This window comes from Tympanuchus pallidicinctus, unplaced genomic scaffold, assembly GCF_026119805.1.
Source record: "Tympanuchus pallidicinctus isolate F22 unplaced genomic scaffold, pur_lepc_1.0 scaffold31, whole genome shotgun sequence".
NCBI classification, from domain to species: Eukaryota; Metazoa; Chordata; class Aves; order Galliformes; family Phasianidae; genus Tympanuchus; species Tympanuchus pallidicinctus.
Window position 1 is genome coordinate 13,848,507 of NW_026294749.1, and position 14,651 is coordinate 13,863,157.

The 14,651-nt window shown below is 36.1% G+C and overlaps 1 protein-coding gene across 2 annotated transcripts in view; it reads left to right on the plus strand.

The window, feature by feature from the left end:
• Window positions 1-12,703, plus strand: part of TRIP13 (thyroid hormone receptor interactor 13) — a 13,802-nt gene extending 1,099 nt beyond the window's left edge. For both annotated transcript variants that reach the window (XM_052697694.1, XM_052697695.1), the window contains exons 3-14: window positions 1,001-1,166; window positions 1,455-1,584; window positions 3,306-3,361; window positions 4,770-4,860; window positions 6,343-6,415; window positions 7,224-7,287; window positions 7,588-7,674; window positions 9,537-9,643; window positions 10,672-10,825; window positions 11,007-11,119; window positions 11,854-11,923; window positions 12,395-12,703. In XM_052697694.1, coding sequence (XP_052553654.1) covers window positions 1,001-1,166; window positions 1,455-1,584; window positions 3,306-3,361; window positions 4,770-4,860; window positions 6,343-6,415; window positions 7,224-7,287; window positions 7,588-7,674; window positions 9,537-9,643; window positions 10,672-10,825; window positions 11,007-11,119; window positions 11,854-11,923; window positions 12,395-12,490 — 1,207 coding nt within the window. In that variant the 3' untranslated portion in view covers window positions 12,491-12,703. The remainder of the gene's footprint in view (window positions 1-1,000; window positions 1,167-1,454; window positions 1,585-3,305; window positions 3,362-4,769; window positions 4,861-6,342; window positions 6,416-7,223; window positions 7,288-7,587; window positions 7,675-9,536; window positions 9,644-10,671; window positions 10,826-11,006; window positions 11,120-11,853; window positions 11,924-12,394) is intronic.
• Window positions 12,704-14,651: the final 1,948 nt, after the last annotated feature.

Consider the following 14,651-nt stretch of genomic DNA (forward strand, 5'->3'; position numbering starts at 1 on the left):
TGTTATCTGGGCAATACATGCAGAGGCAAGACTTCATTTTTACTTTTGTTGAATTTCCAGAGATTTTTGCTAAACCTTGTGTCTAGCCTACAGTAGTCTGTCTGAATGGTAGCTTTGCTTTCTAATATACTGATAATCCTCTCTGCTCTAGCATCATCCATAAACTTAATGCAGTTGCATTCCATCCCATTGTCCAGTGTGTTAATGAAGATGCAAAAATAGTGTTGGTCCCAACATTAATCATTCCCTACTCCCTCCCTGCCTCGTATACTTGCTGCTCCCCTTGGACTACTAATCACTCTGAACAGGACAGTCCAGGCACCCTGTCCATTTGTCCACTCCTTGTCTTACCAGTTTGGCTGTTGGGATTAAATGGGTGAGTATATTCAGGGCCCTGCTAAAAAATATCCACTGCTCTGAAGAAGAGAATCTTCATCAGGGTTGAAAGACAAGATTCTGCACTCAAGTTTTAAAATTAACACCTTTCTAGAATCTTAAAATACTCTTCCTTTTCCTGTAGTTTTCACCTGTTTTACTGGAATTCTCCTTATATCTCTAGACAGAGGCATGCTATCAGTTGTTCATAGGAGTGAGGAGGTAATTGAGCTTCCAAGCTAATTTCAGACTAATAGTTTGGCTTTGAGTTTGTTTACTATTCGTAGTAAAACAGTCAACATTTTGATACATATTGATTTCTGCTCTTGAAAATGTCTAGCTTTGTTATTCCACGACCCCTGATTTGATTGCAAACAGATTGAGCAATGTTTTCTGTAATATCAAAGTTATTACTTTGCAAACAAACTAAATCTATTTGTTTGTTTCTGCAGAATGTTACTGCATTTGGTGTGTGTGGCAGTTTGTTTGTTTGTTTTGAATGGAGGCTATTTTCCATGGAGGGAGGCTTACTGTAGTAGATAAAACGCTCTGATATTTCAGATATTAGATATTACTTGCCTTCTAAAGGTTAATGCCATAAATAACGCTGTTTGTTTCTTATTAGTACGGCAAAGAAAGAAGATATCAGGATGAGTGTCCTAAAACTGTTGAACAGACATAACATTGTGTTTGGTGATTACAAGTGGACAGAATTTGATGATGGCTTCCTTAACAGCAATGTGCAATCTGTGTCAATTGTGGATACAGAGCTGAAGTTGAAAGAAAGACAGGTATCAATCAAAAATGTACAGTTTTGTTCATATGCATATGAGCTAATTGTAGAGTAGTGATAGCCTAAGAACACATGCTGGATGTGTAGAAGGTAGTATCTTGTACTAGACCAACTGGCACAAACAGGGAAAAGTTTTTTGAACTTACACACTCATTATTAAGATCTGAAACAGAAACAGTAGGTTTCAAAACTGAATGTTGGCTGAGCACTGTAACTTTCATACATTCTAATTATCTCTGAAGTGAGAAATAACGATGTATTGAAAGTCTTTTTACATCTCTCCTAGCCTATTGATTTGAGCAAAAGCAGTCTTTCCATTCATATTTTTCATCTGAACGAAGAAGGGCCAAGCGTTGAAAACTTGGAAGAAGAAAATGAGGATATTGTTGCAGCTAACCACTGGGTGCTACCTGCAGGTACCTGCCTGATAATTCTGAAAGATCCAGAGCGATTACAATGAAAGGAAAACATGGAAAGGCTAGAAGTGTTTGTAGGGTCATTTTTTAAAGATAGCATGCGCATTGACTGCATAATTTTGTCCTTTGTGGATGGAACCAATCTGTGGAATTATTTTAGTGGTTTTGACTGAGTCACTGGTTGCACTGCCTCCTAATATAGTCACTACAGGTGATCCTCCAAAGTGCCATTTTTTTCTGTAATTGTGGTCAAAGTAATTGATCCTGTGGAATAAAGCTTGAAAATATACAGTCAAAATCACAAATGCTTAACTCTGCCGGCATCAAATTTTAATTTGATGACCTACAAGAAATTCATCATTTTAAATACTGGCTTTCCAAAGCCCACAGCTAGCTAGCAGCAAGCAAGGCAGTGCTGCTGTTGTGTTCTTAAATAGAAGCCAGTGGTCTGGCAACACTTGAATCTCTCTTGTATAAAACCTTTATCAAAACCACAACAGAAAAGGTCCAAGAGCTGGAAGTGCCTTGTTAACATGATGCACTGTAGGTTCCTGGTTCTTGCATCTTTTGCCTTTCTTTTTCTTTCTTCTTTTTTTTTTTTCTTTTTTTTCTTTTTTTTTTCTGTGAGAATTGATTTCTGAAATAATTTCAGTTTGCTTCCTGTATGATTGTGTTTTGAACCTGGTATTCTGGGGAAAAGCCTGAGATTTCAAACAAATAACACTATCCTGAATTTCTTTTGACAACTAAATCATAAAATACATTTGTTCATAAAGCCATGTGCTAACAACACATTGCAAAGAAAATTGGAACAAGTTTTGAATTAGATATTATTGTCAGTAACTCAATATCTCGCTTTCAGTGAATTTGCAGATTGTTTTTCTAAAGAGAACAGTAATTTGCCTAGAGAGGAAATGTGAAGCTTACATCACGTGTATGAAGTAAGCTTTTTCCCCAAGAGGGAGCAAAGAAATTGAAGAGATACAACATGCTCAGAAGGCTTCTGGAAAGAGTAATGGTTTCTTCTGCAACAGAGCAAGGCCTGCCAGTTATTATTGTCTAGAGCCTGTTGAGGTTGGACTCTGTATCTGGAAGAAGTATAGATGTGAGCTTGAGGCCAAAGAAGGAGTGCGAGTCTGGCAATTCCTGTGCTTTTCATACTGTGAAAATATTTCATATTTTCATGTTGTGAAAAGTGTAAATATTTACAACGTTCCTCCTTGAGGAGAATTCAGTCCATAATGGGACATTCCCGTTGTGTTATGGTTTATAGTTCTTCATCACAGTCCTTTTTGACTTTTTCCTGCTGTAAGGTAGAAAGCAACAGCTGGAAACGGTTGATTTGGTCACAACTGTAGTTTTGTAAAATACATTATTTAACTGCTTTTTATTTTCTTCCTCAACCTGTTGATGTTATTTTTAAGAAATGTTGAATATAAGTTCATATATATGCACTATGTATATATAATATTCCATGCATTATTATATATGCATATGTAATATATATAAATTTAAGTATAGAGCCCTTAGAAAGTAGGGTTTGCTTTATGAGAAGATAATCCATTTATTTTTTCCATATACTTTGAATGCTGTCCTAGATCTGTTCTTGATCCTTAATTTTGTCTGAGAATAATTTGAAAACTGCTTTGCAATGCAATGGTAGATAACGAGATCCTGAATTGATTTGCCTTGAACAGCTGTGTAATGTATTGCTTTCACAGCTGAATTCCATGGCCTCTGGGAAAGTCTTATATATGACACTGAAGTAAAATCACACGTAAGTAGAAAATTGGTAACAAAATTGCTTGAGGAGAAGTAAGATTTGAAATGTATCCAGCATGAAGTAGTCTCATCATATGGAGAATTTTCTTGGCAATAACCAGCTTGAGAGAGAATTCTGATGTCTGCTTAGTATACACTCCTACACTGTGAAGAGTGGCATAGTTTTAGCCATTTTGCAAATCTTTATAATTTATCAAAATTTCTGTGTATTTTTAGTAATTCTGTACTTAAATGTAACTGTTGTATGCATAACAAAAGAAGACAAAATTGACATTGTAAGATTAATCATCATATCTGAAATGTGTATTAGTAGATACTACTACAAAGCCTGCACCAGAAAAAAACAAACAAAAAATATATATATATGTTAGTTTCCATGTTAGAAGTTTCACTGATGATCATCCCAGAAATTATGCTTCATTTCTTCAGATGTGTTTGCTCTATTAATTAAAAAAGTGAAGGGACTTCGTTTCTGCAGCTTTTTGTAAAAGTTATTTGGGTGAATGTTCATTTTTTTATGCCATGGAGCTGGCTGAGTGTGGTTGGATTTCCAGACTCTGAAATGATTCCTGTTGAGTTTCAAAATAGTACCTGTCTTTCTCAGGATATTGCTGGCAAATATGCTCGATGAAGCTCAGCTTTTTTTTTCTTCTTTTTTTCCCTGCTGTAATTGCTCCATCTTGTGGCAGGAATGCTATTTTGTTGTCTTACTAATTCAGGTGGTCAGAAGTATTACAGGTAACAGTAATAAAATAAAAAGATGTCAGGTGTTAAATGAAGGTAGCAATCTGAATAGATTCATACCTCATGGGAATATTCATGTAATTGAAGGAATTCTCTACTTGTGAATTCTGCAGTGAATTAGCATTTTATTTAGAAGTAAACATTCAAGGAAATTATATGCAACTTTATTCATTTGGAAGGATGACAAGTCTGCAAACACCTGATAGAAACACAAAAGCAATTAAAGTATGGCAGTAACTGCTTTGCTTAGTGAGTTGATCACAGCAGACTGAACAGATGTGTAGCTGCAATAACAATTAAACCAGAGTATGAGTCTCTGACTGTACTTGGGAACTGAACTGAGCATACACTACAAGGGGGACAGTGACAAATGAACATAATTTCCCGTCTGTAAAGCAATTAGTTTATTGATGTAAAGGTTCTGAAATCCATTTGTGGCCAGTGCATGCTTTTTCTTTTTTTTTCCCAAGGGCAGGCAGGAAGTGAATTTCCAGCCTTTACAGAGAAACTGTGGTCTAAGACTGAAAGACTTGAAGCCAGTTTTTGTTGTTGTTAGGGTACGCAGCAGAGATAATTAGGAGCTTGCATCCATTTGTAATTGTATTTGCTGATATGTCTCTAATTTGTGTGTCTTTTTTTTTCCCCTGCTCATCTATTAGTTACTTGATTATGTCACGACAACATTACTATTTTCTGACAGAAATGTCAACAGCAACCTGATATCATGGAACAGAGTTGTTTTGCTGCATGGTAAGCATTGTGTGTCTTAAAATAAGTTGATGCACTGACAATCTGTTATGCTCCCCTTCAGGAAAAACCTGTGTAGTTCTTCCATGTAATGAAATCATGCGTTCCTGTGTTACAGTAAGCAGTGCTTCTAGACATATTCTTTCTGTAGCACAAAGTACTATGAAAAGTAATGTCAGAATCAAATCAGTGTTCATACTTACTATGTTTTGCAGAAATTTAAGTAGTAACATTTTATAAATGGAATAACAATAATCAGTGTTATTCATCTGAATCTTTAAGATTTTTTTTTTTTATAAACTGCAAAAAATATTGCAGATATTGTGCATATCAGGAACCAGTTTGATGACAGTTCTCTGCAGTATTAAAATTCCTTAATTATGTCTCCTTTATGAAAATTTTGGAGGAAACTCAGAAATTTATTCAAGTGTTGTAATATCACATTTTGTTGTCAAGTATGAAGGCTGCACTCTCACTTATTTAATTATTACTCTGACTGAAATTGTAATGTTCAGTCAATCCAAGCTTACTATAATATTAATTATAAATGAGATTGGCATCAACTGAATCAGTTTTGCTGCAAATTGCAGCTTGCTATTGATTGACCACAATTTTGTTAACCGGACTGGTATTCAAAAAATAACACTCATAACAAACATTTCCACAGTGACCTTTTAATTCTACGTAATTTGTGATGTTTAATGCACCAAGATTTTCCTTATGTATATGTGTACATACAAACACACACATTATGTGTATATATATACACACGTGTGAAACTGTAGTCGTGAGCTCTTTATTGCGACCATAATAAAGTTAATACTGGAAAATCCCAAACTCTCTAGTGCTAAATACCACATTTATGCTATAAAGGCAGTACTAACTTTGAATGGAAGTTCTGTCAGCTATCTGCTGTTATCTGTTGTTTTGAACCCAAAAGTCAATCTCCATACATTCATACTCTGTTTAACTACGTTTTTCTGTTTAGAGAAAATCTCTGTGGCTTTTCTGTAGGGCATCATGGCAACAACAAAAGGTTTGTTGTGCAGTATGCTTCCTAAGATACTCTTAGTTGCCTCATAGTGGAGATACAGGAATGTGAACAGTTGATCAAACCAGACATGATGGGTTTCAGTTACGCATGCTAGCAGGCTGCATTTCAGAAAGATAGAAGTTTAAGCACAGGCTTTTGAGAATGCTAACATACAAAAGCCCAGCAAGAGCAAAACTTTGTTCTAATGTTGTTTGATTATTTTAACTCTATGGTGTCTGTACACAAGCTGGTATATCAAAAATGATGCAGCTTCATTCTGGAGCATGGCTCTAGAATGGTAATTGGGTATCTTCTCAAAATACCCTGATATTCCCAGTCCTTGTCTTCTGTTGTCTGCAATTAGTGATTTAACGAGATACAATAGTTATTTTGTTATCAACAACCTGATGTAGATTCTTTGTAATACATGTATGAATTTGATTTGAATCCAGGCCCTCCTGGAACTGGTAAAACCTCTCTCTGCAAAGCATTGGCTCAGAAGCTGACGATACGACTATCGTACAGGTGACCTTTCTGGAATTTCTTCACTTTAGCTAATTGGTCTTAATTGTTCGTTCTCAGTAGCCCAAAGATGTGTAATACTTGATTTCAAGTGCTGACATTCATGGCTCTGCATCTGCAATAAAATTGATCCAATATAAAAGAGAGATAGAGTATTATAAATCCTTCTGAATGTGTGATGGTTTGTGTCAAATTGTGAAAAACAAATGCAAATGGCAATATAGTCATTTGTTTGTGCTTATAATATACATCTGTGAAGGTTAAAGAGGGAAGTATCACGGAGTGTTAAGCCTGTTATTTGTATATTCATGTTCAAGAAAACTTGCTTTTAGTAGCTACCAGTGTGTTTTGTACTGGAATTCTCTGAATGCTGAAGTCAGTCTGTATGTAGGATATATCAGACAAGTGATGAAGTTAACTATAAACTTCTTATCAAGTAGTAGCTTGTTGAAAAACCTTCAGACAGTAAATAAACTTCACAGTCTTACTTGGTATACTGGAAATAATGTTGTATGAACAGAGGAATGAACTCATTAACATGGAAACAGTTTACTAAACTGTATAGAAGTAACAAATCAAAAAAATGAAGGAATCCTGGTAGGGATTTATTGTGAAGAGCTAGTGAGAATAGTTTCTGGAAATTATAACTAAAAACAAACCAAATGTTGTGTTTTTAGAAGTGAATTGAAGTACTAATTCAAAAAAATTCCATGGTTGAAGTGGAGGGATTAAGCCTGAGGGGAGTTACTGACCTCACTGACTTATTTACAGTGCAGTAGAGTTGATGCTTATTTTTTCCTTCGTATTTTAGGTATAGATATGGACAGTTAATTGAAATAAACAGCCATAGTCTTTTCTCTAAATGGTTTTCTGAGGTATGTATTGATTAGTAATAGTAAGTAATTAATTGTTGATAGTAAAATTGATAGTAATTAGTAAGTCGACTCTGACAGTATAAATTAAACTGTATCTATTGAGTTTGGTTCATAACATTAGTGTTTGCATCAAATATTATTTGGGATACTTAATGTGCTTGAAAATAGTTGAATATAAGCTATATTTGAGATTTACTTTAAAATAAACAAATGAAAAGTAGTTTTCCATTGCTCAACATGGTAAGACTTGAAAAGCCTGCTAAGGAAATAGTTAAATACATGCATATGACCTCTTTCTAGAGTGGCAAGCTTGTAACCAAGATGTTCCAGAAGATTCAAGAGTTAATTGATGACAAAGATGCTCTTGTGTTTGTACTGATCGATGAGGTATGACTCTAGTAGTATTGAAGTATGTAAAACTTAGCAGAAAGTTTTTAATTACGGGTAAGAATTCTTAAAGGACATTAAAATAATAAGACTTTTTTGTAAACCACATAATTTTCTACAGAAGAATGAATTTTAGCACTGACTGGAAGATTTGAGAGATCTCAAAAGGACACATTGTGATTTAGCAGACGTATTCCAGCTGAAAATGAAGCAAAATCTGTCTTAGTGAGATAGTGGAGGTGAACCCCTGGTTCACACTGAAATGTACTGCCTACTGCCTCACTGTGCTGTGCTCTTATCTACTGTTTGAATGTTTCAGCCTTTACTGAATCCACCTTGGACAGCATGGGCCAGTACAATCAAACAGGAAGCATTACTTTTGGGGCAGCCCTCGCAAAATGTGCAATATCAGTAACATATAAGTAACAAAACATTTACATTTTTGAATATTTTTGTTTTACCTACCTTTTAAAAAAAGGAAGAAAAACATAAAACTAGAGGAATATTTGATTTGATTTTTTTTTTTTTTTTTTGTGAAATTAACACATCAGTCTGGTTTGATGTTTGATGGCAGTGGTTGCAATTCTTAGTAGATCTCCAGGTGTCATCAGAGATTTTTTGATGAATTTTGACTCTTCCTTTTCCTCATCACTGAAAACATGGTCCACAGGACCAGAGGCAATTCATCCATGGGTCTTGAGGGAACTGATGGATGAGGTTGCCAAGCCAGTATCCATCATATTTGAAAGGTCATGGCAGTCTGGTGAACTTCCCACTAACTGGAAAAGGGGAAACAAACCACGTTTCCAAGAAGGGAAAAAAAGATCCAGTGAAATACAGGCCAGTCAGTCTCACCACTGTGCCTGTGATGATCATGAAGAGATTGTGCTGGAGGCCCTACTCAGGCACATGGAAGATAAAGATGAGGTGTTTGGTGGTAATCAACATGGGTTCACCAAGGGCAAGTCATGCCTGATGAACTGGATGGCCTTTTGTGATGGAGTTACAGCATCAGTGGATAAAGGAAGAACAACTTATGTCACCCACCTGGACTTGTGCAAAGCATTTGACATGGTTCCACACAACGTCCTGGTCACCAAACTGGGGAAAAAAGGATTTGATGTACTCACTGGATAAAGCTGGCTGGTTGGCTGCACTTAAGGTCAATGACTCAGTGTCCAATTGGAGACCAGTGACGAGAGGTGTTCCTAACAGATCAGTTCTGGGACTGGTGCTGTTTAACATCCTTGTTGGTAGTATGGACAGTGGGAATGAGTGCACTCTCAGCAAGTTGGCAAGCTGAGTGGTGCAGTTGACAAAGCAGAGGGAAATGCATGCAGTTATTTGCCATCACTTGAGTCAGCACTGCTCAGCACTTTACTCCTCACACCCTGGTTTCAGCTGGTGGTGCACTGGTTGCTGCTGAGCAATGGGTGCGTGCCTGGGGTCACTCCATGGAGAAGAGCCACTGCCTTTACAGTGCATGACGGGCAGGAAGCATTGCCAAACTGAGCCAGGCTGCGAGTTGCATGTGCCTGATTTAGTTCTTCAGTACTTCATTGGCTTTCTTATTTGAAGTTCCCATTGCAAAGCTTGTTTTAAATAAAATTTATTAATTATATCCTTTTTATTTCCCTTTCTCCCTTGATATTCTCTTCACTGTCTCCCTTAATTTCTACCTAACAAAAGATTTTGAAGGTGAAATTTCAGATACTAAATTGGATCTGAAAGTATACTGAATTCCTTGCTTACTGACAGCATTCCAAATGTGCCGTGTTTTGCATGTGAGTGTTGGGGTTGTTTGTTTCTTAGGGTTGGGGTTTTGCTATTTTTTGGAAGTCCTATGTTTTTTGTTTTTGTAGGTGGAGAGCCTCACAGCAGCACGCAGTGCCTTCAAGGCAGGCACAGAGCCTTCAGATGCTATTCGTGTAGTGAATGCTGTTCTGATGCAAATAGATCAGATTAAAAGGTAAATTCATTTTATTGCAAGGGCAAAAGGTAACTGTGGTAACTCTAAATCTTAATTCACATTTGGAACGCTAATCCAAATTGGTTAACAAACGATTCTTCATTAATGGTGCTAATTATGAAAGAAATTTGAATCATTCACAAGAACGTTTTGCCTGTTAGTAGGTGAACTAATCTACTAATCTGGGTATGATAAACTACAGATAATACAATTCCATTAAAGCTGCAGAGGGATGCAGCACAGATTGGTCATCATATCTACTTTGGAGAGATAAGAATAAGATCAGTGAAGAATGTGTTTGTCATTAACAGCTTCAGAGTATCAGTCTAAAGCAGACTTGTACAATGCGTTGCTTATAAGCAGTCATTAATGGTTCTTGGTCCACTTTGCTGGATTTAATACAGCACATCTCTTGTTTTATATGGGCAGACTTGGCCCTGCTAGCACAAAGACAGGTGTCCTGTTATTTGGCCCTGTGTTGCTGCTAAAGGTAAGTAGAGTTTATTCAAACACAGTACAAAAGCTTCATTGAAAAACTGCTGTGGTTAAACCTTTTCTTTATATTTTTGTTAGAGTAAGGAGTTACTTCTCTTTTAAGCTCACTTTAATGTCATGCAGTGTTGAATGTGTCATGTTAGCAGTTATACTACTTACTTCCTTCTGAAATGAAATGGAAAACACATGGATAAAATATTGCAGTTTACAAGTCTTAATTTTGTAACTTTATGGCAAAAACTGTGAAACTGTGCTGGTAGGCTCTCTTCATGCGAAGTAGCCAGTGTGTACTACTACTAAATAGGGTTGAGAAACTATACTTGCAAAATAGCTGAAGGGAAGAGACTATGTGTTGAAGTAGATTAGTGAAAGCTGTCGAAGAGCATGTAATTATTAGCTGATAAGAATGACGTGGCTGTTGATTGCAAGAAATGGCTTGAGTCGTTTTGTTAAGAAGGAAGGTATCTCTTTGCCAGTGCCAAGTGGAGCCCATTTATGTACGTGTGACCTGAGAATGTGCTTTTATCTTGAAGGTATCCCAATGTGGTTATCCTGACTACTTCAAATATTACAGAGAAAATTGACATGGCATTTGTAGACAGAGCAGACATAAAGCAATACATTGGCCCTCCATCTGCTGCAGCAATATTCAGGATATACCTTTCTTGCCTGGAAGAGCTGATGAAGGTAATATTTTGAAAGCAGAACTATAAAACATCCTTTTTTATTAAAGATGATGTTTTCCTCAAACTTCCTAAATAACAGAAACACACAAATTTTATTCCTTCTCTATATTTACACTCTTAGAATTTAATTTTCAATGATTTTTTCAAGGTTTCATACCTCAACGTGTAACTCTTCTTTCTAGTGCCAAATAATATATCCTCGACAGCATCTCTTGTCACTCAGAGAGTTAGAAATGATTGGATTTGTAGAAAACAACGTGTCCAGGTTAAGTCTGGTACTAAAGGAAATCTCAAGGTAATGTTTTTTAAATTCTACACGATGAGTGTATGTGTGCGTGTCTGCATTCATATTTCTATATATGCATATATATTTCTATACAATTGTGAAATTATGTCTAATAGTAATTGTATTTAGTAACAGCTAGAGCCCTGAAACATCTTGAGCTTACTAGTTGTTTGGGGTCTTTGTTTGTTGGCTTTTTTTTGGTATTGTGACTAGTGCAAAACATCAGCAGATAAGAAGTGGGATTGATCGGGATTTGCAAATATTGCTTGGTATCAAATGTGACTGGTTTCTGCTCTGCCCTTTGAAATTCTCTAGACAAATTGCTGTCTGACTTACTGAGATGCCTGAAGTTTCAGTGGATATCATGGAATCATAGTTGGATCTTAAAGGTCCCTTCCAAACCAAGCTGTTTGCAAATCCTGACTAATAGATTTCTCCTCTAGATTCATGAGATGCGTCACAGTGACTGTGGAGGGGCTTGATGAAAGCTTTGGTAGGCAAATGTGACTATGCTATTTCTGTACCCTTTTTTACTTTCTTGCACCATGTGGCCTCCCATACAATATCTGTTCATTTTCAGCTTCTTTTAAAACTACTGCAAGTGAGCAAACAAGGTATTAAGACTTGAGTTTCATTAGAGTAATTTATGGGTGAAGGAGAATGGAAATGTCATCTTTTAAGAGTGAATATTTAGCATTTCAGAGTGATTATTTAGCATTGTTTATGTCTCTCTTTTACTATAGAAAAAGTGAAGGTCTTAGTGGCCGGGTCCTCAGAAAACTCCCTTTCCTAGCACATGCACTTTATATCCAAGTAAGCTTTTTTCTATTCTATATGTTTTTGGTTTGATTTTGAGCCAGCTAGGAAGGCCTTTGAATCCTTGCCTGAAGTAAATAATTAGTCCTAAAACTTTTTGCTAATCTAAACTACAGTTTTCTACTGCCATAATGTAAAATGAAATTGAAGAAGACTGATATCCCTACTGATAGGCTGTGACAAACCATTCATATTCGTTCTCTCGTGCTTCATTGCTGAAAGAAACCCCTGTCACTGCCCACATCATACTGATGTGTTCAAACGTTTGTTGAAGCAAATTCTCAGCAATGTTGATTGACTCAAGTCTTTACATAGTAAAGTTAAAGTCAAACTATGCTAGCTGGTTTGTACGAGGTTTAGCATTTTGAGTGCTTTGTAACATGACAGTCAAATATTTCCTTTTCAAATAACTATGCTTTGTATGCCTATTGCTGTGATGGATCTAACAAGATATTTTCATGTTTTCAGTCCCCCAGTGTTACAATGGCAACGTTTCTTCAGGCTCTTTCACTTGTAGTAGACAAACAATTTGAAGAAAGAAAAAAACTTGCAGACTGTGAGTGATAGTTCACTGCTTTATGCATTTCTGTATTGTTACCATTGAAAAATACTTAACTTTGCATACAAACTGCAATTTCTATGCATCTATAAAACAGATTGTCAAAACCTTACAAACCCTGGAATGCTTAACCCAGTTTTTCAAAACATTTATTAATAAACAGTTTTTACAGCACACTGTGCAATTTTATTTCAGTGCTGTGAGGCAACTGAAAATGTTCCTTCTAGGAAGAATTTTTATATCACTTGCAGTTATTAAAAGTGAGCAGGCTTCTGATCCTCGTGTCTTAACTTTCTATCCATAGATTAGTTTTTATACTTCTAGTTTCTTTCCAATTCTTGGAAGCAATAGAAATTCAGTATTTGATATGTGTGCAGTAAATGTACTAATAATTACTTCTGAAGTAGTAATGAACCTAGAAAAGACTTAAAGCGCTCAGTGATAAGCAGATGTTTTATGCTGACATCCTTTTATCCTGAACCTGAATATCAAGGCTTGTTATTTTTTATTACACCCTATCCAAGTTTTTAACTCAAGAGATCACTTGACTGAATTTCTGTAATGCTACTTTTTTATGTTGCTGCAAGCAGACTGAAAAAAAATTCACTGAAAAGTAACTAAAATATTCTTCTTCAAAAGGCCAAATCACAGCATCATACCAGACACTGTGAAGAAGAGATCAACTCTGCCCTAACTAAAACCAGGATTCTAACCTATAAGTCTTAGTGTAACCTTAACCCCAATCAACCCCAATCTGAACTGTAACCCAAATCATATACATAACTCTAACCCCTAAACATAAGCCTAACCCTAACAGTAATCCTAACCCTACTCTTAAACATAACCCTAATCTGTACTTCTAACCTTCAAATCTAATCCTAATTCTAAACCCAAGCCCTAACTGTAAATTTCACACTAATGATGATCCCTATCTCTGACAGATATGGAATACTAATCCTGTACAAAACTGTTGGAAATATCCAAATAATTTTCTAGGACGGTTTCTCTGATAAAGCAGATTTTATTTGCAATTGCAATGGCAGCCTCCTGCAAGAAGGAGAGCCCTGAGAAAACAGCATTGCATCTTCTATCCCCTACTGCCCGCCGCTGGTCGCTTTCTCCCCTGGTTCCTCATTGGCTGAGTACTGCAGGTTCACACTCTTTCGTGACACTTCACTAACCATACAAACACCAAGTAGACACAGATATTGGCTTCTCAAACATGTCTTAACTGACTTCTAGCAATTGTTTTCTTAACAAACATTTTGGTCATAACTTTTTGGATGTCATTTTACAACATAAACATAGACATAGTGTCTCAACTGCTTAATTACCCCCTAACATTTGTGCCCCTTCACAGTGTGCTTCATTGTTCTGGTCATTCATCTGCCCTTGCATAGAGATAAGCTCAGAAGGAGGATAGAGGGGAGTATCTTGGAGCCTGTCTGTGGCATCCTAACATTCCCACAGAGTGAGACAGTTGTGCTGTGTGTAAAGGTCCTGACTCCTTGAAAGTTTGTTCAATGTATTTTATTTCTGCTGGTCTAATGAGCAGCCTTACAACATGTTTCCTAGTTCAGCATACTGTATTCATATTGTTTAGAACATTCAAAATCTTTGCAGCTTTGTGAGAAATATTTACTAGGTAATGTAGCAATTATGTTTCTAAAATATGTTACTAATACGTATGGTATTCTTACTTTCTACATCAGCTATTTCTAAGGATATGTAACAGCTTAATTCTTTAGATCGATTTCCCTTTTCAATGTTCAATGCAGAAACAACACTTTCATTTCCCACAAAACCATAACACTATACCAAAACCACAACACTAAACATAATCCTAATTACAATTCTAATCACAGAAGTTTGTGACAGCCTAACCCAAAATTGATTAACATAATTCTAACAGTAAAACCAAATAAAAACTCTTAAATTTGATTATAGCTCTAATGTTAAGCTCTAACCAGTATGTTTAAAACTAGCCCTAAACCTAAAGATACATCTAACTTTAAAGAAAATCCCTAATAGAAATACCTAACAGTCTAAGCCTAAAGCTAATTGTAACTAACTCCATCTCTATTTCTAATGCAAATCCCTAACATAAACCATATAGGTAGTCCAAACCCATTTAAACCTGAACCCTAATCCTAAATTTAAACCAAA